Source organism: Lampris incognitus, chromosome 1 (genome assembly GCF_029633865.1).
Source record: "Lampris incognitus isolate fLamInc1 chromosome 1, fLamInc1.hap2, whole genome shotgun sequence".
Lineage (NCBI taxonomy): Eukaryota > Metazoa > Chordata > Actinopteri > Lampriformes > Lampridae > Lampris > Lampris incognitus.
Genome location: NC_079211.1, coordinates 98,126,120 through 98,147,660, shown reverse-complemented (window position 1 = coordinate 98,147,660; position 21,541 = coordinate 98,126,120). Strand labels below are relative to the sequence as shown.

Genomic DNA, 21,541 nt, shown 5'->3' with positions numbered 1-21,541 from the left:
GATTCGTTTAAGAACTGTTAACAGGACTCAGCTGGCTCCCCTCATACGGAGCAGTGTGAAGGATTGATTTTCTCTGTCACAGTTTATACAAACGTGCTTCCGTACTGTATAGATTTTACTGCCTGGGAGCCTGAACGGTTTGTCCACTGCCATTCAGGGCTGATATGAGAAATGTGACTTTTTCGTTATCCGCCCAGTACAAACACTGACCCAGTTGTGTGAAGTCTATTCACTTCATTGTTGGAATATTTTCCTATTCAGACTCCCTTTCAGTAACTTTTGGCTCACGTCACCTCTTTATTGTGTGGAATGTGTGTGTTTGTCCTGTGGAGTTTCTGTCTTTTCTTCTCTCAGTCTTCGTATCTACCGAAGGATTTTCTTTGTGTGTCCGTATGTGGTTTTTTTTTCACACGTGCTGAAATGCTATTTGTCTGCAATTAATAGTGTGTTGTCTGAGGTGGAATGTATGCTGTTTGCTGGTTACACAGTTCATAATGGGGTATTGAGATCGGCTCGCACACTCATGCATGCATGCACACATATATACACACACATGCATGCATGCACACACATATATATACACACACATGTATGCATGCACGCACATGCATGCATGCACACATATATACACACATGCATACATGCACACATATATACACACACATGCATGCACATATATATATACACACACATGCATGCACATATATATATACACACACATGCATGCATGCACATGTATACACACAGGCACACACGTACATGCATGCACCCAAGCATGCACACACACACACGCACACACACACACCCTTCTGTGGACCCGGGCGAGTGGTGTGTCCATCTGCCTCAGATGATTATGCCTCCTGCCCTGAGGGCCAAACCACCCTGTACTGACGAGGGGGCAAAAGAATGCTATTGATCCAGACTCACCCAAAATAATCCAGCCAGTTCATTTTGTACTCTTCCAGCTCCAACACTCTTTCAAGCCTTTTGATGTCGTCAGCTGAAAGACCCGAGGAAAAGTGCCGTCGTCCTTTGAATGCGGACCTTTTTCTTTTGCTGCATATCAGAACCCCATATGTCAGTGCATGCGTCTCAGAAAGGGATGGCTCTCTGGCGAGCGCGCTGTTAAGTGTTTGGTCCTCTCCGCGGGAGGGTTTTTGCTCGCTACACTTCCACAAACACAATGGGACATTATGTATTATTCCACGCTTTGCTTTTCAGACTCAGAAACCTTGTGCAACTGCCATCAGAGGCAATTGTCAGCCACTGAAATTATACTGAAGTTGTGAAAAAAGGGAGGACTTTGTCCACAGGCCTGAAATCAAACACTCGTTCTCTCTCTCTTGCTCTCTCTCTCTCTCTCTCTCTCTCTCTCTCTCTCTCTCTCTCTCTCTCTCTCTCTCTCTCTCTCTCTCTCTCTCTCTCTCTCTCTCTCTCTCTCTCTCTCTCTCTCTCTCTCTCTCTCTCTCTCTCTCTCTCATTTTCTGTCTCATAAACAAGAGATCCAACAGGGGAGAGCTTTATTTGTCTGAGCACCATTGCTTTGTGTGGCCATCATACTACATATGCAAAATGCTCTGCGTTTTACAGTTTTACCCAGAAAGCAACAGTGCTCCCACTATTCGTGGTGTTTGTCCACGTCCTGCGTGTGTCAGCGGCATTCAGACGCTTTCTGTCTCTACCATCTGTTTTTTTTTTCCCCCCTCCTGAGTGTGAACATTTTGAGCCCTCCGCTCTGTTGATGTATCACCTCAGGGACTCTGCTCCGGCCTGGCCGGGTGTTCCTCACTGGAATGTTTTCATTAGAGAAGTTTTTACAGCTTACTGGGATGCACAACACTGTACCTTTTTCCCCTTCCTCTCCTCTCTGCTCACTGTTCCCTCTGCCCCCCCCCACCGCTCCTCCCATCTCTTCTTGTCTCTCCTTCTTTTCCCCCTCAATTTTTTTTCCACTGCTGTTTGTTCTCCACTCCTCTTCTCGCTTCACTTCCCCTCGAACCTTCTCTTCTCGTCTCTCCTCTCCTCTTCTCTTCTCTTCCACTGCTTCATTGGAGTGAAAACAAATAGGCGCCGGGGTTCTGGAAATGGGGGAGAAGGCGTCAACTCACAGCCGGCACCGGGCCGGATCAGGAAAATAATGACAGTGACTTCTGCTGGCCCTCAGGGGACAGCTGGTGACCAGATTTAAGAGACGTCAAGGTAATAGCGGAGGAAAAAGAATAAAGAACGAGGCAACCTGGTGGCGTGGCGGTCTATTCCATTGCCTACCAACGCAGGGATCGCCGGTTCAAATCCACGTGTTACATCCACCTTGGTCGGGCGTCCCTACAGACACAATTGACTGTGTCTGCGGGTGGGAAGCCAGATGTGGGTATGTGTCTTGGTCGCTGCACTAGTGCCTCCTCTGGTCGGTCAGGGTGCCTGTTCAAGGGGGGGGGGCTGGGGAGAATAGCGTGATCCTTCCACACACTATGTCCCCCTGATGAAACTCCTCACTGTCAGGTGAAAAGAAGCGGCTGGTGACTCCACATGTATCGAAGGAGGCATGTGGTAGTCTACAGCCCTCCCCGGATCGGCAGAAGGGGTGGAGCAGCGACCGGGATGGCTCAGAAGAGTGGGGTAATTGGCCAAGTACAATTAGGGAGAAAAATGGTGGGGGGTGGGGAATAGCAGTTGTGGGAAGTATTAGCATCACCGTCACAGAGATATGGCGGTGTTTGGAGAATGGGTATGAACATCTCCATAGCCCCAGACAGAGCAACCACACACACCTTGTTAAAACAACAGACGTCCCAATCAATATGGCGGCCCTCCGCCGGCGCACACAGCTGCCGGGGACCACACTCACAACAAGCCATGGCACTGCTATTCACAGAGATAAACAAGGGCCCGATTAAGGGCCCGGTTGGCTGGGAGCGAGGAAAGCAAAGATGAAGCATTGTGCTGAGTAAGGGGCCATTTTAGTGGTCGTTAAGGAAACGAGAGTTTGGAGCGCGGCGAAACTTTCTATTATGTGTGCCGATAGTGCGAACGGCGGGGATGCTCGTTGAAAGTTTTAAAGTACTTTTAAAGCGGGGGTGGCGGGGAATTAGGAAAGAAAGTATTGTGTACAGAACATCAAGTATAGGCCAGGCAGGTTCTCTGGTCCCTGTTTTCCAAGCGTTGGTCCGGCTTGGATGTTCAAAGTTGAGAAAGTGGTTTGAAAGAGCCATTCGCAATTTGTGATCTTTAATGTAATCTGCAGCCTCATCCCACGCCGAGGAGCTGTATTGATTGGCGGTCTTAACTGAAGCCGTCTCCTGATCATCCCTTCATCTTGTTTCTAAAGGGCAGGAGTGAGGGAGAGTGAAGGGGAGAGGGGTGTAAAAAAAAAAGTGAGAGACTGACAGAGTTCACTGAGTATGTGAAGGGAATCACGGAATTGCCCTTCAGCAGAAAACCTACCAGACACACACACACACACACACTTGACCTCATCCACAGAAATCACCCACTCATACATCCCCCCGCCCCCCCCCACGCTGAAGGGCAGCCAAGGTTGTGTGAGTTTTGAATGCTGCTCAGATCTTTCCTTTATTCAATTAGTTTCCTAAAGTTGCCCCCTGTTTTCCTTTGTCACTCTTCCCCCCTTTTCTTCTTCCTCTCCTGTCCGGCTCCATGTACTCTCACACTCTCTTGTCATAGATCAACACAATCCCGTGGAGTCACGGCCAGACAGTAGATGGAAACTTGCTGTTGAGTGTTTAGATTGGCCATTCCAGATTTGATGGTTAATGTATGGTTTAGCATATATGTTTTCCATCTCCTGCAGACACTGAGAACCACCCATACCTAGCCTCCATGCATGGTGGCTGTTGGTTATTCGGGCTTCTCGTGCTAATGACTGTAGCATTTCTAACCCTGTGAATGCTGCATTTCAACAAACTAAACACATACTCATATCTGTGATGCACAGCTACATTGTTAACAGTTATTGATCGATTGACAAGAACGAAGTAGCCAGTACGTGTGACGAAGTACAAGGTCTGCTTTTCTCTTTTGGATTTTTCCCCAATCATACCCGGACAATTACCCCATTTTTCCGAGCTTTCCCGGTCGCTGCTCCACCCCCTCTGCCAATCCGGGGAGGGCTGCAGACTACCACATGCCTCCTCCGATACATGTGGAGTTGCCAGCCGCTTCTTTTCACCTGACAGTGGGAAGTTTCGCCATGGGGACGTAGTGTGTGGAAGGATCACGCTATTCCCCACTGAACAGGCGTCCCGACCGACCAGAGGAGGCGCTAGTGCAGTGACCAGGACACACACCCACATCCGGCTTCCCACCAGCAGACACGGCCAATTGTGTCTTTGGGGATGCCTGACCAAGCCGGAGGTAACACGGGGACTCAAACCGTGATCCCCGTGTTGGTAGGCAATGGAGTAGACCACCACGCTACCCGGACGCCCCTAGGTGTCCTTTTCTGCCATCAGTGTAAAGATTCTCCAGCAACTTTCTCCAAATTTTTAAAGCCAAATGATCGGCGGGCACATCTGTTTTGTCGTGAAGACATTAACTGTTTTTTCATTCATAGAAAATGAAGAGGAGAGGATGAATTTGATGCTGCATAGAATTTGGTCCAAGGCCATTCATTTTATCTTTTACACAAAATAGATTTATTTTCCTTCCATTGTTATCAGTTCTGAACAAGTCAGCGAATTTATATCTTTCAATAACTGCACCGCGTGTTGCCAAAACGTTACAAAGTCTCACTTTCATCATCAGCGGAGCATCTCCAGAACATTTTTTTTTACTTCTCGATAAATAAATCACCACTTTAGCAGACACACGTGTTCCTTATTCACATTCTCCAAGATGAATTAAGAATTCTGTTTAAGGTTGGATTTTGCTTTTATTGTTATTTAATTTTTTTTTTATATGCAGGAATGGGGTCACAGTGTCCTTTATACTTTCTATTTCCTGGAGGCCAAGTGAAGGGGAAGTATTTCGTGCGAGGCAGAATTAAACACAATAACTCTGTTGTAATTCCCTTTATGGAATTTTTTTTTTTGTTTCTGACCCTGGTAAGCCGCTCTGGAATCTGTCCTTACAGCTTCTGCAGGGCTCCAACTGATTGTGGTTGTGTGCATGTATGTATGCATGTATGTCTGTGCCTACAGTACATGCAAGTTTATAGCTCCACATTTCGGGGGGGGTGCGCGTGTGTGCACTCAAATTCAGTATCTAAGCCAGGTGTAGGCAAAAGTTCTGTTTTCATGTCCTTCTGTATTCATTATATATTTATATATAGATAGATAGATAGATAGATAGATAGATAGATAGATAGATAGATAGATAGATAGATAGATAGATAGATAGATAGATAGATAGATAGATAGATTATATCACATATAGACCGATCAGCCAAACCATTAAAACCACTGACAGGTAAGTGAATAACATTGATTTGATTTTCTCATTACAGTGGCACCTGTCAAGGGTTGGGCTATATTAGGCACCAAATGAACAGTCAGTTGTTAAAGTTGATGTGTTGGAAGCAGTTGAAAATGGGCAAGCGTAAGGATCTGAGTGACTTTGACAAGGGCCAGATTGTGATGGCTAGACTGGGTAAGAGCATCTCCAAAATGGCAGGTCTTGTGCGGTGTTCCCGGTCAGTACCTACAAAAGTGGTCCAAGGAAGTACAACCGGTGAACTGGTGACAGGGTCATGGGCAACCAAGGCTCACTTATAGTCATGGGAATTGAAGGCTAGCCCCTCTGGTCCGATCCCACAGAAGAGCTACAGTTGCTCAAATTGCTGTAAAAGTTAATGCCAGCTATGATAGACAGGTGTAGGAACACACAGTGCATTGTAGCTTGATTTGTATGGGGCTGTGTATCTGCAGACCAGTCAGAACTGGACCATGGAGCAATGGAAGAAGGTGGCCTAGTCTGATGAATCACATTTTCTTTTACATCATGTGGATGGCCGGGTGTGTGTGCATCATTTACCTGGGGAAGAGAGATGGCACTAGGATGCACTATGAGAAGAAGGGAAGCCGGCGGAGGCAGTGTGGTGCTCTTGGCGATGTTCTGCTGGGGAACCTTGGCTCCTGGCATTCATGTGGGTGTTACTTTAACATGTACCACCTACCTAAGCATCGTTCCAGACCAAGTACATCCCTTCATGACAACAGTATTCCCTGATGGCCATTGCCTTTTTCAGCTCTTAAGGAATGGTTTGAGGAACATGATGAAGTGTTCAAGGTGCTGCCTTGGCCTCCAAATTCCCCAGATGTCACTCCGATCGAGCGTCTGTGGGATGTGCTGGAAAACAAGTCCGATCCACGGAGGCCCCACTTCACAACTTACAGGACTTGAAGGATCTGCTGCTAACGTCTTGGTTGCCAGACACCAGAGGACACCTTTAGGTCTTGTGGAGTCCACGCCTCGATGAGTCAGAGCTGTCTTGGTGGCGTGAAGGGGCCATACACAATATTAAGTTTTAATTTTTTGGCTGACCTCGGCTTATTCCTGTGGTCGTGAAAAGAATATTAATTTTGTCGGTCTCCGTCTTCCTGGCTCTCTCCCTGTTTCTCTTTTCACGCGTCTTCTCCGTGATGTTTCATCCGTGTGCATGCGTCACACAACAGTAAATTGTCTTGTCATGAGAACTTATTACACCTTATTGATATTTCAAATGTGCGTGTCGTTTGCTTTCAAGTCCAGACCACATTGTCATTACTGGCCAGATATATTCTGATCTAATTCGCTCCCTGTCAATATTGGTCACTAGGCCTTGCTGCCAGAGTTTCCTGCTTCATTGTTATCTATTTTGATTAATTAATCTCGTTTTAAAGTTTCTGTTCATACTGTGTTCCGGATTGTGGATACATTGTTTCCCCCTGTTATAAGGCAGAGTGAAAGCAAAGCTGCGGGGATAGCAAATGGCATGTGATGAAGGCAGGTAGTGTGGTTTCGCTCCAAAACGCAAGTATATTTCACTACGCCAGTGTGAGACTTATTATAGCAGTGATGAAATAGTAGCGGCTGTTACGTTTTTCTACTCTGAGATAAACAAATAAATGGTGGAAAAGCCCACTCGGTTCGAGAATGCCCCCCCACACACACACACACACACATACACATACACACACATACCCACCACCCCCCACCAGTCTCTGTTGAGATAAGACAGTTAACACAGAGAAAGAAATTGAGGTGGACCCCTAACACATTCCCTGAGTTACCTTTGTCACGCATGATGAAGTGTAGGGTTTACAAACCTGGCCCCCAGAATCTTTCTTTGACCCTGTTCTCTCGAGTCCCGGTCGTCCGTGTGTGTGTGTGTGTGTGTGTGTGTGTGCGTGTGCACGTCTTGCTGTGTGTGTATGTACCAGCACTCTGTTTTTCAATTCTGCTAGCACTCTGATATTGTGCAGGAATGAGAGTGTGTGTGTGTGGGACCAGACCAGAGTTGTCCCGGCCAGTGCCTGACCTGTTTTTTTAAAAACACACTCATGGGCATTCGGCACAGGAGTTCGCTCACTCCGCCTGTTGGCTATCAAATCCCAATTTTGTGTTCGGGCTCTCCCAGCTGTTGACCACTCCATTTCTCAAAACGTCTGCACCGGTTTATCCACAGTTCATCCGAAAATATTGCATCGTTCACAATGATTTTCTGTTGTCCTTTTCTCCCACTCATGTAGCTCTGAAATCCTCCACTCTTGTCAGTTCCTCCGCTGCCCATCTCTTCCTCCCTCCCTCCCTCTCTCTCTCTCTCTGTCTCCTCCCGCTTCACCTTATCAGATCCAGGGAACTATCTCCCAGTCATCCTGCAACTCGTTTAGAAACTTTACAACTGGGGCTTTTCTTCTGGGCAGTTTAAAGAACACAATAAATCTGGCCCACTTAAGCCCGGCCCTGTTTAAGCTTCCTTTTACGAAGACCTGATGCACTGCATTCTTCTGCTGCCTAAACAGCCTTTTTAAACATTTACCCCAAATGTATTTACTGGTTGACTGATGAACCTTCTGCATGGGAATGGACAGGGAATTCAAGGGCTGGGGAGGGGCTGTTTGTCTGTATTTATGGGCGAGGGACTACCAATGGCTGCCACATGGTCAAAGTGAATTACTGAGGGGGGGGGGCGCCGGGAAGAAACGTGCAAAGGCACAGATGTGAACTGGTCTTTCTTTTTTAAGTAGGCGAAAAATTAGAAGGATGGGAATTTATTAAAAAGGAAATATAAAAAATCATTGTCCTGTGTTGCTCTCTGATATCTGCGTGCAAGGCCGTAAGGATTTATGATCTGCAGGATTCAGTGTTATGTTCCTTTTTTAAATTCTGGGTCACTGGTTTCATATGTAGTGCTCAGCAGGTTTGATATATTCAGAAGGAATGTGCAGTGTACAAGTACAGTGGGGTTTTTTTTTTAAACTTTTATCCATTTCTTCGCCCATCATTTTCCTCTGACTCCATTTTCGTCTCAGCGTGTTGATTACCAGGAGCACTCAAGAGGCTGTTCTCAACATGTGCACCTAATATGATATGCATCTTTATGTTTGCGGATCTGATTATCGATTTACGAGCCCATCTTTCCTTTTTCCCCCCACTGAAAATGGGAACCGCTGCGGAATATGTCATCTTTACGATGTGTTTTAGTGCGCTGGTTACTTGGGAAAGGCCCAGCGTTGGCGGTAAATGTATATTTTACACAGTGATGGAGTGCATAATGGATCTTAAAAAAAAACAGCTGGTTGTTAAAATGGGACCAGAGAAAGGAGCATGAGGAGAGAGGAGGAGGTCACCTGAGGAGCTAGCTGTCAGTCACCTACAGCCTCGACAATGTATAGTTGAGGACCAGCTGTCAGCACACAAAAAAACACACACACACACACACACACACACACACACACACACACACACACACACACACACACACACACACACACACAGATAAAGCTTGTTAAAAGAAGAGGTACTTCTTTTGGTTGAACAGCACATCAGACATGCATCTCTTTGTCTTCTCCATCCCTCTCTATGTCCTGTAAACCCTGACAACACCATATTACCCGTCAGCCGGCATTATACCACCCTCAGATCTACAGGACAACATCTTTGAAGTTAAAATGGGGGAAAATATAAGTATAGGCCTCGCTCCAGATAACTGTAGCTGCGCTCCCAGATGGCTCTAGAAGATTAAAAGCATCAGTGAGCAGCGATCTGCTCTATCATATGGCTCTCCTATAGATTTGGCACCAGGGTCGCAGGAGGGGTAGTACAGTGGACTTACAGAAGACCAGGGGCTGTAACAAAATAAGAAGCACCGAACCAGAGCCACACATCCACAGTTGTGTTGTACAGGGCCCAGTAGTTTCTGTGCTGCATGAGCTAATGTTGCCTGGCAACAAAATTGCCATTCTGACAGTTAAGCACAGTTTTGCCTGGCAACCAAACATTGCTTTCGGAAGTAGTCGCTGAGTCACCGGTTTGAACAAGTCAATGCCATGACTCTTTTAGCGGAGAGATTCCCTCTCCAGCCAGCCAGTTAGCCGATGCTCCGGCTCTGACCTTCATGTCTTCACATCAGCTCTGAGCTCCAAATACCAAGCAGGTGTAGCGGTGTCGTCATGTCTCATTCAGCATGCCACAGACCCAGACAAAGGGCACGCGGCCTTGTTCTGTATAGAGAGGTACCGAAGCTGCCAGCTTCTGGAAATGGATCAGGGAGAGATGTTCTTGTGGTATGCTGCGGGGTCTAAAAACAGTGATGTGACCTTCAGGAAAAGCAACAGGCAGCAAGTCGTGTTCAGCTGAAGATGGAGACACGTAGCTGTAAACATGAATGCGCAAGCACAGCACGACAGGCGTGACAAACTAAAGCTGAGCCGGCCTTCACTTTTTCAGCGCTCCAACGATGCAGCAAAGTGTCAACCAATCACAATTTATTATAACGTCATCATTTGCGCTCCCCTACTCCTCTCTCCCCAAAGTTCCACCTAAGTGGAAGAAAAATGTGTTCTTGCTGTTAGCCTAATCCCCGGCTTTTCGTTTCCCATTGCATAAACAAAAAAATGCAGCTCGGGAGAGGGTGGCAGCAATCATTGGAGCACCAGGTACGTAATGTCACATTTTTAGGCTAGAATTGACTCTTTTTTTAAACATAATTAATGGTACATAAGCCCATGACAACATTATCCCTGTCAACAAATACTCAAGTGCCACTTGAAGGGCGACTTGGCAACTATGTCGCTGGCCATGCTTGACTGTTTTGCAGCTTTGTTACCTGCAATCTGAGTGCACCGTAACTCTGGCTGTCAGTCTGGTGCTAGCTGGTGGGAAGGAGGGTGTATTATAAGTCTCATAAATGAATGTGCCAAGTTATTTTTTTTATCAACAAGAATTCCATTAGCAATGAGGTGTTTCAAATTGCTGTCAAGAAGATCTCATTTGAAAATGTCAATTCAATCAACTCGGAGAATGAGGATAGTTTTCCCGGAACATCTCTGACTCTCCTGAACGTAGTGAATTGGATAAAAGGCTTGGAATTGTTTGTTTTGATTGATAGTAAGATCATTAGTTTTGATTAGTTTTTTGCGGGCTGGGGGGGTCAATCTTGATTGGCTACATCTGCAATAGTAAAATATTTAAATCCCATTTTTGCATGCCTCTTATATGCAACAGCGTTTTCAAAACAATTCTTAATGAGGTCTCTCGTTAAGAAGCTTCCTGCACACATCGTCGGCAAAAGCAAGAGCACCGCAGGTCAACGGAATAGTTAGTCTTTGTATGATTCCCATCAAACAGTTACACTGTTGCAAGTCAAACATTTAGTGTCGTTGCAACCCGCAATTAGCAGATGATTCAGCGTTTTGATTGGGAGCCATTTTGTGTCCGCAGTGTTTACTTGCAGAGAGGAGTTGCAGTAAATTAGTATTAATGAAGGTAATGGCCTCCCATCAGTCTGACAGGTCTATTCTTTAGATCTTTTTTTTAATTGTAATTAAGTGCTAATTAACGAGCCAAGGGGGGGATGCGGGGTTGCAGGGTGGGGGACATTCTCTTTGCAACAATGTAGCATAATATGTTATGAAGGCAATCAAGGGTTTGTCATGTTATCTGCTAATGAGCCTCAGCCATATGTCATAACAAACGTCACTCTGGTTGTAGCAGTGAAATTGAGTCTTCAGAGGCCCACGTTCAGCTACGCCACTCTTCCCCCATTGATACTCCATTAGATCAGCACTCCATCTTATCTTGCCTTCCATGCTGGCAAACAACAGGTGTATGTAATCACACAACAGGCGTCAGATTGATCAAACATCACACAAGGCTCGTGATCTCTCTCTCGTTTGTGGCACGATGCTGAATTAGTTGAGAACAGTCCCAGAGTTGCTTGAATCCAGTGAGAAGAAATTAAAGAAATTGGCCAGAATTGGCCCATTTTGCTGTATTTCTCAAAATTCTTCAGTAGAGTGAAGGAGGGGGGGCTTTACTCAGTACCTGATCAGAATAACAGGAGAGATGAAAACAAAAAGTTCTTGACTTGAGCATTATGTTTTTGATTATGTTGACTTTATCCTTAAAATGAGTGTTAGACTTCAGTACGATGGCATCATGTCCCAAAGCCCAGCCAGCTATTACATTCATGGTAATGCTTTTAGTTAATGCTTTCATGCTTTTTAGCAGCGTTGCCAACTTTGGTAACCTGGCCGGAGTGAGATTTGGCGCACGTGCGCACGTGCACATCATTTGTTGCTTTCATTCTTCTCTCTGCCGTGCACGTAATGTCAGACAGCTAACGTAAGCTAGCTGGCTGTTTACACAGCATTTATTCTACACGGAGATAAGCATCGCGCACCAATCAGAGAGCAATTTAAGATGCATCTCCATGGAAACACCCACATAAAAGACCCAAGTTCCGAATACTCAGCTGTCTTCTAGAGTCAAAGTCGTTCACTTGGTTTAACCATTATTGTACCAGAAAGACTTTGAGACCAGCGCTATACCAGAAGAGACTATCACTCTAACAGAAAGACTTTTATGGTCGCCTGTTCATCTGTGTTGCTGTCGCGGTGTTTTGGTGTGAGATTTGCCTTGGTGTCATGAGAGCATGAGACAGCCATATAGCTGTTTTAGTCTTATTAGACTCACTCGGTGGAAGTTCTCCCCACCCCACCCCTATTTCGGCTCTCCCTCCATCTAGCTGGCCAGCTGACTATTTAAAGTATTTTTTCTAATTATTCATCTATCCATTTAGCCAGCTGGCTTGCTAGCTAGCTAGCTACTTACCTGCCTACCAACACTCCCGCATTCTTCACTTGTCTGTCTGCTTGACTCCCAGTTGCTGAAATCCACTGTGAAATGGAACAGTGCTCATGAAAAGACAATTAAGACAATGGAAAAGACTGCCAAAGAATTCCAGAGAGCTGGGAAAGTTTCCTCATGCCCCCCCCCCTTGCCTGCACAGAAGGAAAAAAAAAGAAACCAAGGGATCTCAGGCAGAGAGATTGGAGGGGGGGACTATGAAACACTCTGTCAGTGTTTTGGCCACAATGGATGAATGTGTGTTCAACATATGTGTGAGTGTTTATACATCATTTCCCCCTGGAAAGTGTCAGACCTGCTGGATGGGTGTGGAGTAGGTTCAGGGTGGGTTGTGGTTAACCCCTCAGGGTCTCCTGGGTTACTCTGTCTATGCTCATTGTCAGACGTGCCATCTGTCTGTCTCTCTCTCTCTCTCTCTCTCTCTCTCTCTCTCTCTCTCTCTCTCTCTCTCTCTCTCTCTCTCTCTCTCTCTCTCTCTCTCATTTTTGGCTTTCGATGATGGTAAGACAGCATGTTAGACTGGCTTAGGGAATGAGACTAGCTATTACTGTTTGTCTGTCTTGCTCCAACACAAAGGCCTTATCTGCTTACTGGACCCAACTGTCCTCTGGTGGTACATCCAATGACCTTGGACACATATTTATGTGTGTGTGTGTGTGTGTGTGTGTGTGTGTGTGTGTGTGTGTGTGTGTGTGTGTGTGTGTGTGTGCGCATGAAGGCATGTGCTTTCTCAAGAAAGTGAGTGTGAGACAGTAGATGATGAATATTACAATAGTACATATATTGCCATAATGACCATGTAATAACACTTCGTAACACTTCGTGCATTTCTTTGTTTTTGTGTGTGTGCATGTGTGTGTGTGTGTTTGTGTATTTTACAGGTGAATGAAGAGACAGTGGAGAGGCTGGTGGTGCAGTATCCCCACATAGTGTTCAGCACAGTGATGCAGGACTGCAAGAGAACCCTGGAGAGAGCTTATCAACTGGGTTGGAGTCCAAACACATCCAACGCCTTGTAGCTACTGCCAGAAACAACACACACACATACATACACACACACACACACACACACACACACACACACACACACAATAGTTGCAGCTCAGACATGTTTACTTTTCATTCACCATTCAAACATGCATGTTGACATGTGGCTTCACACCAAGACACAAAAACATATACACAAATCTACAAAGATTCAGCTGTTTATTTCAAGCAAATCAGCCACATCATTTTACTTGTTTAATCTGGGTTGGGTTTTTTTTTTTTTTTTTTTAACCCGGAGGACTTTCTTTTTATTTTCATTTAATCATCAAGTTGACAGATTTTTCTTGCACGTATCATCAAAGGGCATAGTCCATAACATGGCTGTATTAAGCTTCTTCATCTTCAAGGCTGAGCTGTGTTTCAGATCACACCCCAGGAGAGCCACATAGCGGACCTCTTTTGACCAGATCCCTGCCCGACCAGCCAATATGTTTTAGTCCAAAGCAGTGTTAGGGGGTGGGGGGGACTGGAGGGTGTTATATGATATCAACTGTGGGTGACTGCTGCTTAGTGAACAAAGTATTGGGCCTTAAAAACTAAGGTTGGGAGCCATCTGGCCCACAACCAGTGAAAAAAAAAGAGAATCAAACAAAGGCGCAATTAAATTGCAGAGGTTCAGTGATGTTGGGCCAGTACTGGGACTGTCGATATTTTGAAACGAAAAGAAAATGTACCAGCTCAAGATTGATACAGTGCTCCAGAGCACTGGTTTTGTGCCAGCTCACTGAAGTGTTTACTTCCTCAACATTTAACCCATCTGAAGAATGCTGCGGTGAGATCACATGAGACAAAGAAGAAGACCAGAGACCACAAGAGAACGTCCCGAGACTCTGGTCTGGAAGACCATGGGGGTAGCAGCACATGTGCAAACCACTTAGGGCTTCAGCCCTCACTTCAGGCAATTTGAAGAATTGGCTGTTTCTCATGTGGTCTGACCTTTGTCCTCTCTTGGATCTAAATGACAGTGTTCGAGGCATTTTTCTCACGTCAAGCTTTGCAGACCTTGTCGGGCATAGTGTGAAGACCAGAGGTGAGGCTCAGTGAAAAGACTGAAGAACGTTTCAGACAAGATCCAGTCAAACGTGCAGTTCCCGCAGATGCACAGCAGGATCGATGGCGTTGTTGACATGGGCTAACCTGGATGGCCTAGCCCAAAGTTCGGAACTCGCAACAGTCAGTGTGTCCTATCAAAGTGCCCTTGTGCAAGGCACTGAGGCCCTGCCTGCCCATTCATTGTAACTCTCCTGGAAAAACAGACTCAGATAAGTGACTGCATTTTGAATTGTTATTTCAAAAAGCGCATGTTCTTATTGAGATCCTCGCCTTTCGCTAAGCGGGAGGTACTGTCTGCATACAGTTTATGTGGCTTTGGAACTGTTCTATTTTTGATGCCATGGGGGATCTTTCAATGGAGGTTTTTGGTTGAGAATTGCCTCAAATCATTACAGAAAATAGACTCACCAGGTCTTGAAATAGAAGTTGCCTTTTCCAACAGAGCTGAGGTCGAATGATCCCAACGTCAAACCCCAACCACTTAGACCATAAAGAGAAAATGTTGCCTTAAGTGGTTAACGGGTAGCCTATTTGCCACTGAATCAGCTTCCTAAGATGGATGCAGAAATCACCTGAGGACATTTCATCAGCTGTACATTGAGGAGATACTGTGCTTTTATTATTTGATCGAAACACTGCATTCGCATCAGTCTGTATCTACGACACATTTTTGCTTCTCGGACAGAGATAGAGAATATGACAAAGGAGGGATAAAGTCGAATAGAGATAGAGGATATGACAAAGGAGGGATGAAGGTTCAGTAATGCTTCTGACATCTTCTGGCAGAAGCATCATTATGATAGTCTTCACTATATATTTTACATATTAAAAAAAAGAATAGTAAAAGTGAATGTGGGTAGTTTGGAGTTGATGTCCTCCAATATCTCTTGTATTTCGTTTTTTTTCAGAGATAATGTTGTTTACTATTTAGAGTAAAACAGTGTAATTGGTGGTTTGGACTGTGCTTTGACTGAGATGGCATATGGTTGGGTTGAACAGTGTATGTGTGTGTGTGTGTGTGTGTGTGTGTGTGTATATATATATACACACACACACACACACTGTGTGTAACTTCACTTAGACTAATATTGGTTTTGAGCTTACGCTTGCAACATTAGCTACGTAGCAATGCATTGAGGGATTATCTTTCTTAGTGAATTAGGATGTATAACAAAACTGGCCCAAGCATATAATAAGGGCTAGTAGGATAGTTTGTTGAGATTTGCTAATTTTTCATCTGTTCCATAAGAAATCCGTAGTGGACATTATGCAAATAAGCAGGGTATTTTTCCGTGGGGTGAAGCGGCTCTGGGCTCAGCCTCCACAAAGACTGTCACTCACATGTGAACAATGTTTCCTAGCTCCGGGGTTGGAGTGGGGTTGTAATCTCTCACAGTACACACAGATTTCTGACAATTAAAAACACGTTCGTTTTACCCTTGTCAGGTCTTGTAAATTCCCCCAATTGGGCTTCTCTCGCGCTCTGATTTTTTTTTCTTTTTACTGTTCTTTTGTAATCCCCTCATGCACTTTCTTCTCTGCTTGATGTTGACACACTTGATCCCTGATTTGTTAAGGCAACCGTAAATGACTGGATTTACATAAAGATGAATAAAACACTACTACTCAAGGGTTTCTCTCTCTTCTCCTTTGTGTGTGTGTGTGCATTTTTGATGCAAGACAGTAACCTTTCACAAGACAGTGGAATAGTTGCCCACTTATTCTACATCAGCTGTGAACTTATGGACATCACCGATGGACATTTAATGTAGCTAATAATTCTGAGCTTTTGATGACAACAAAACCAACCGACAAAACCCAGAGAGATGGCCGGATGGGTTTCCCATCGTGTCCAAAGACAGCATAGGTTAGGAATCAGGAACACTTTATTTGTCATTTGTCATTGCATTTCATTTCGTGCACTTGCGTACATGCAAGGAAACGAAATATAATTTCTCCCAGCCCACAGCAGTGCAACACAAAGACAAAAACATATCCAAAAACTACTAGAACACACACACTATACGGACAAAAGTATTGGGCCACGTGGCCATTACACCTGCAGCTATAACAGCTTCCTCTCTTCTGGGAAGGCTTTCCACAAGATTTTGGAGTGTGTCTGGGAATTTTTGCCCATTCATCCAGAAGAGCATTTGTGAGGTCAGGCACGGATGTTTGACGAGAAGACCTGGCTCGCAATCTCCGTTCTAGTTCATCCCAAAGGTGTTCGATAGGGTTGAGGTCAGTGCTCTGTGCGGGCCAGTCGAGTTCTTCCACACCAAAACTCACCCAAACATGTCGCTTTGTGCATGCACTGGGGCACAGTCATGCTGGAGCAGAAAAGGGCCCTCCCCCAAACTGTTCCCACAAAGTTGGAAGCATAGAATTGTCCAAAATGTCTTGGTATGCTGAAGCATTAAGATTTCCCTTCACTGGAACTAAGGAGCCTAGCCCAACCCCTGAAAAACAACCCCATACCATTACCCCTCCTCCACCAAACTTTACAGTTGGCATAGTGCGGTCAGGCAGGTAACGTTCTCCTGGCATCCACCAAACCCAGACTCGTCCATCAGACTGCCAGACAGAGAAGCGTGATTCATCACTCCACAGAACATGAATGAATGAATGAATGAATGCCTTTATTGTCATCGTACTTTTCAATACAACGAAACTGGGAGTGCAACAATAAAATAAATAAAAAGCACACATTAAAAAGACAAGAATGATTAAAAAAAAAGCAATGGAATAAAGTACGCAATAGCAAGACAAGATTAATAAAGAAGCAGCAATGGGATAAAGTGCAGGCATTGAAGTGCGAGAGGTGGCTGTGAGAGGTTTAACTGTTTGTTTAGTGCGATTATTGCGTTTGGGGAAAAAGCTATTGGAGAATCTGGTGGTTTTGGATCTGATGGACCCGAAGAGCCTGCCAGAGGGTAATAGTTCAAACAGGTGGTTGCCGGGGTGTGAATTGACCTTGATGATGCTTTTGGCTCTTGAGAGGGTCCGGCTGTGGGCAATGTCTGAAAGAGGAGGGAGGGGGCAACCGGGGATTTTTTTTCTGCTGTCCTGGTGATTCTCTGGAGAGCGCTTTTTGTCTGCGGCGGAGCAACCAGCAAACCACACCAGCATGCAGTATGTGAGGATGCTCTCGATCGTGGATCTGTAGAAGGACACCAGCAGCTTCACGTTCATGTTGTTTTTCTTGAGTAACCTCAGGAAATGTAGCCGCTGCTGTGCCTTTTTGACCGCTGCCGTGGTGTTTGTTGTCCATGAAAGACAGTCCGTAACGTGGATTCCCAGGAATTTAAATGAGTGGACTCTCTCCACGCACTCACCATTTATGGAGAGAGCCTGGGTGGGGGTGGAGGGGGGTGTTGTGTTTTCTTAAGTCAATTATGAGTTCTTTTGTTTTTGTGGGGTTTAGGATGAGGTTATTTGCAGAGCACCACTCAGACAGATTCTGGACTTCCTGTCGGTAAGCGGACTCATCACCGCCTGTTATGAGCCCGACTACAGTGGTGTCGTCAGCGAAGTTTATGATGGAGTTTGAAGGGAAAGCTGGTAAACAGTCGAAGGTGTACAGTGAATAGAGGAGGGGGCTCAACACGCAGCCCTGCGGTGAGCCGGTGCTGAGTGAGATGGTGGAGGAGAGGTGGGGACCAACTCTGACTGACTGTGGGTGGTTTGTTAGAAAGTCCTTGATCCAGCTGCAGGTAGACGGGGGGAGGCCGAGGGTCAGCAGTTTGTTTATCAGGATGTCAGGAATGATTGTGTTAAAGGCGGAGCTGTAGTCCACAAAGAGCATCCTGACGTAGCTGTTCCTCTGTTCGAGATGGCTCAAGGCAGCGTGAAGGGTGGTTGACAATGCGTCTTCTGTGGATCTGTTTGGCCTGAATGCGAACTGATGGGGTTCCAGGGAAGGAGGGAGACTGGTTTGTATATGTTTGAGTACTAGTCTCTCAAAACACTTCATAACCAGAGGGGTGAGGGCTACCGGTCTGTAGTCTGCTAGGCTGTTTGAGGATGGTTTCTTAGGGACCGGGATTATAGTTGCTGATTTCAGAGGGGTGGGGACAGAGGCCTGCGAGAGGGATAGGTTGAAGATGTTGGTAAAAACACCAGAGAGTTTGTGGCAGCATGCTCTGAGCACCTTTCCGGGTAACCCATCAGGGCCAGCAGCCTTCCTTGGATTCACTGCTTTGTAGGCCTGTCTCACCTCATGCTGTTGAACAGTGAGAGCAGGAGTGTCAGTGACCATGGGGGGTGGAGAAGAGACGCTCCTGGTCTTGAAGCGGGCAAAGAAGTTATTAAGCTTCTCTGCCAGCAGGGCTCCATTTGTTGTAATCACAGTTTTTGTGCTGCCTTTGTAGTTAGTGAGATGTAGCCCCTGCCACACTCGTCTTGGGTTGTTATCCGAGAAGTGGTCCTCGATTTTCCCTTTATAGGCCGGTTTGGCAGCCCTGATGCCCCTCTTCAGGTCAGCCCTAGCAGTGGCGTACAAAGCTCTGTCCCCTGACCTGAAGGCCCTGTCCCGTGCATTGAGAAGTTTGCGTACTTCTGAGGTCATCCATGGCTTTTGATTGGGAAAAACACGTTTCCACTGCTCCAGAGTCCAGTGGCAGCGTGCTTTACACCACTCCATCCAACGCTTGGCATTGTGCTTGGTGATGTAAGGTTTGCATACAGCTGCTCGGCCATGGAAGCCCATTCCATGAAGCTCCTGGTGCACAGTTTTTGTGCTGATGTTAATGCCAGAGGAAGTTTGGAACTCTGCAGTTATTGAGTCAACAGCGTTGGCAACTTTTACACACTATGCGCCTCAGCACTCGTTGACTCTGCTGTGTGAGAAAGAAGAAATTTCAAGAACTGACTTATTGCAAAGGTGGCATCCTATGACAGTACCACACTTGAATTCACTGAGCTCTTCAGAACGACCCACTCTTTCACAAATGTTTTTAAATGCAGACTGCATGGCTAGCTCTTGATTTTATACACCTGCAGCAATGGGTCTGAATGAAACATCTGAATTCAATAATGAAGAGGTGTGTCCCAATACTTTTGTACAGTATATCCAAACTAGAACACATATATCCAAACTAAGAACACATATATATCCAAACTAGAGCACATATTTCCAAACTAAGAACATATTTAACCAAACTAAGAACACATATCCAAACTAAGAACGCATATATCCAATCAAGAACACACATCCAAACTAAGAATGCATATATCCAAACTAAGAAGATATATATCCAAACGAAGAACACATACATCCAAACTAAGAATCCAAACTCAACACATATATCCAAACTAAGAACACATACATCCAAACTAAGAACACATATATCCAAACTCAACACATATATCCAAACTAAGAACACATACATCCTAACTCAACACATATATCCAAACTAAGAACACATACATCCTAACTACGAACACATATATCCAAACTAGAACACATATATCCAAACTAAGAACACATATATATCCAAACTAGAGCACATATTTCCAAACTAAGAACATATTTAACCAAACTAAGAACACATATCCAAACTAAGAACGCATATATCCAATCAAGAACACACATCCAAACTAAGAACGCATATATCCAAACTAAGAAGATATATATCCAAACGAAGAACACATACATCCAAACTAAGAATCCAAACTCAACACATATATCCAAACTAAGAACACATACATCCAAACTAAAAACACATACATCCAAACTAAGAACACATATATCCAAACTCAACACATATATCCAAACTAAGAACACATACATCCTAATTCAACACATATATCCAAACTAAGAACACATACATCCTAACTACGAACACATATATCCAAACTAAGAACACATATATCTAAACTAAACATATAAATCCAAAATAAGCAACAGCAACAACAACAACTAAAATCACTCCTAAATCCTCTCATAAATAATGAAGACGTTATCCACAGGGAGCAGCACCTCATTACCGTTTATCCTTTTGAGCTTCGCAACACAAAACTCAACCTGTGTTTCCTCTCAGGTAAACTTGTGATTTCAAGGTCAGTGCTCCGTCACGATCATAGCAGCCACACATCTGAGACAAACGGAGGAGGCATCAGCTTGCTGCCCAGCACGGCGGCAAAGGCCTCAAAGAGCTAAAAAGCTGTCACTCAATATGTCCCCACTCTTTGACGGCATTGTCCCTTTCAAGTGCTTATTTCACTTCTCAAGGTGTTTGCGTTGTTTCATGTCTGGGGGGGATCAAACACAGAAGCTTGCATCAAACAGGATAGGAAGGTTGGTTCTTCCCAAATAGGTCCTTCGTGTCACAATCACCACTAACTATTTGAGATGCTGCGAGGCGCAATTTAGTTTTTCGGTTACAACTAAACTCCACTTTACTAAGCCTGAAAACTATACGGAGCTGAGGTTGTACCGCATAAGCAATTTAACGTCGGGGGGGGGGGGGGGGGTTTGTTCCCTGAAATTTTTTCAGTCTTGCTACATTTCTATTTCCAACTCATCTTTTTGTGTTGTTGAACTTTTACTGGAGCTGCTTGGGAGCCAGCCTCCATTTAAACTCGCATCGCTCTTGGCAAAACGCTGTTAAGAATGTGAGGCAAGGTGCCGTTTTGTGTATAGGTAAACCACAAGGTACAACAGCTACATGGGGAAGTGCTGCAGATAGAAAATAGCCTAAAAGCTTGAAATTTTCCAGACAGGGTTTTTGCTCATCGGACTTAGAAAAAAAAGCACTTTTTGCACAATTGAAACAGGGCTCATGCTTCAGCTTCCCAAAGACGGGGGGGGGGCAATACATTATACACAACAAGGGCTTCCCTGCGGTGTTGTGCGCTGTTGAATGGGTTGTTCAGTCTGAGGTTTTCCTCTGGCTGTCAGCTGTTGATAATGTCAGAGCAGTGTATGTGTTGACCTGGCAGTGCAAGGGGCAGCCCGCCGGGTCCTCTATGATATCTCCTGCTCGCTCTATTCTCCTCTTCCTCCCTCACCGTCGGCTCGTGCGTCTGATCCCTCACCCTCCACGGTGCTGTCTTATCGGAGGAAGTGGGTGAGAAAACTTTAATTGCTTTGTAGATAGTTTCCCCCGAGGGCTGAGGTCGTGCCCTGTGT

The 21,541-nt window shown here is 45.2% G+C and overlaps 1 protein-coding gene across 1 annotated transcript in view; it reads left to right on the top strand.

The window, feature by feature from the left end:
* The window catches only part of fbxl17 (F-box and leucine-rich repeat protein 17), a 291,040-nt gene extending 275,014 nt beyond the window's left edge, over positions 1 to 16,026 (top strand). The window contains exon 15 of the mRNA XM_056286959.1: positions 13,191 to 16,026. Within this exon, the coding sequence (XP_056142934.1) occupies positions 13,191 to 13,328 (138 nt within the window). The 3' untranslated portion in view covers positions 13,329 to 16,026. The remainder of the gene's footprint in view (positions 1 to 13,190) is intronic.
* Positions 16,027 to 21,541: the final 5,515 nt, after the last annotated feature.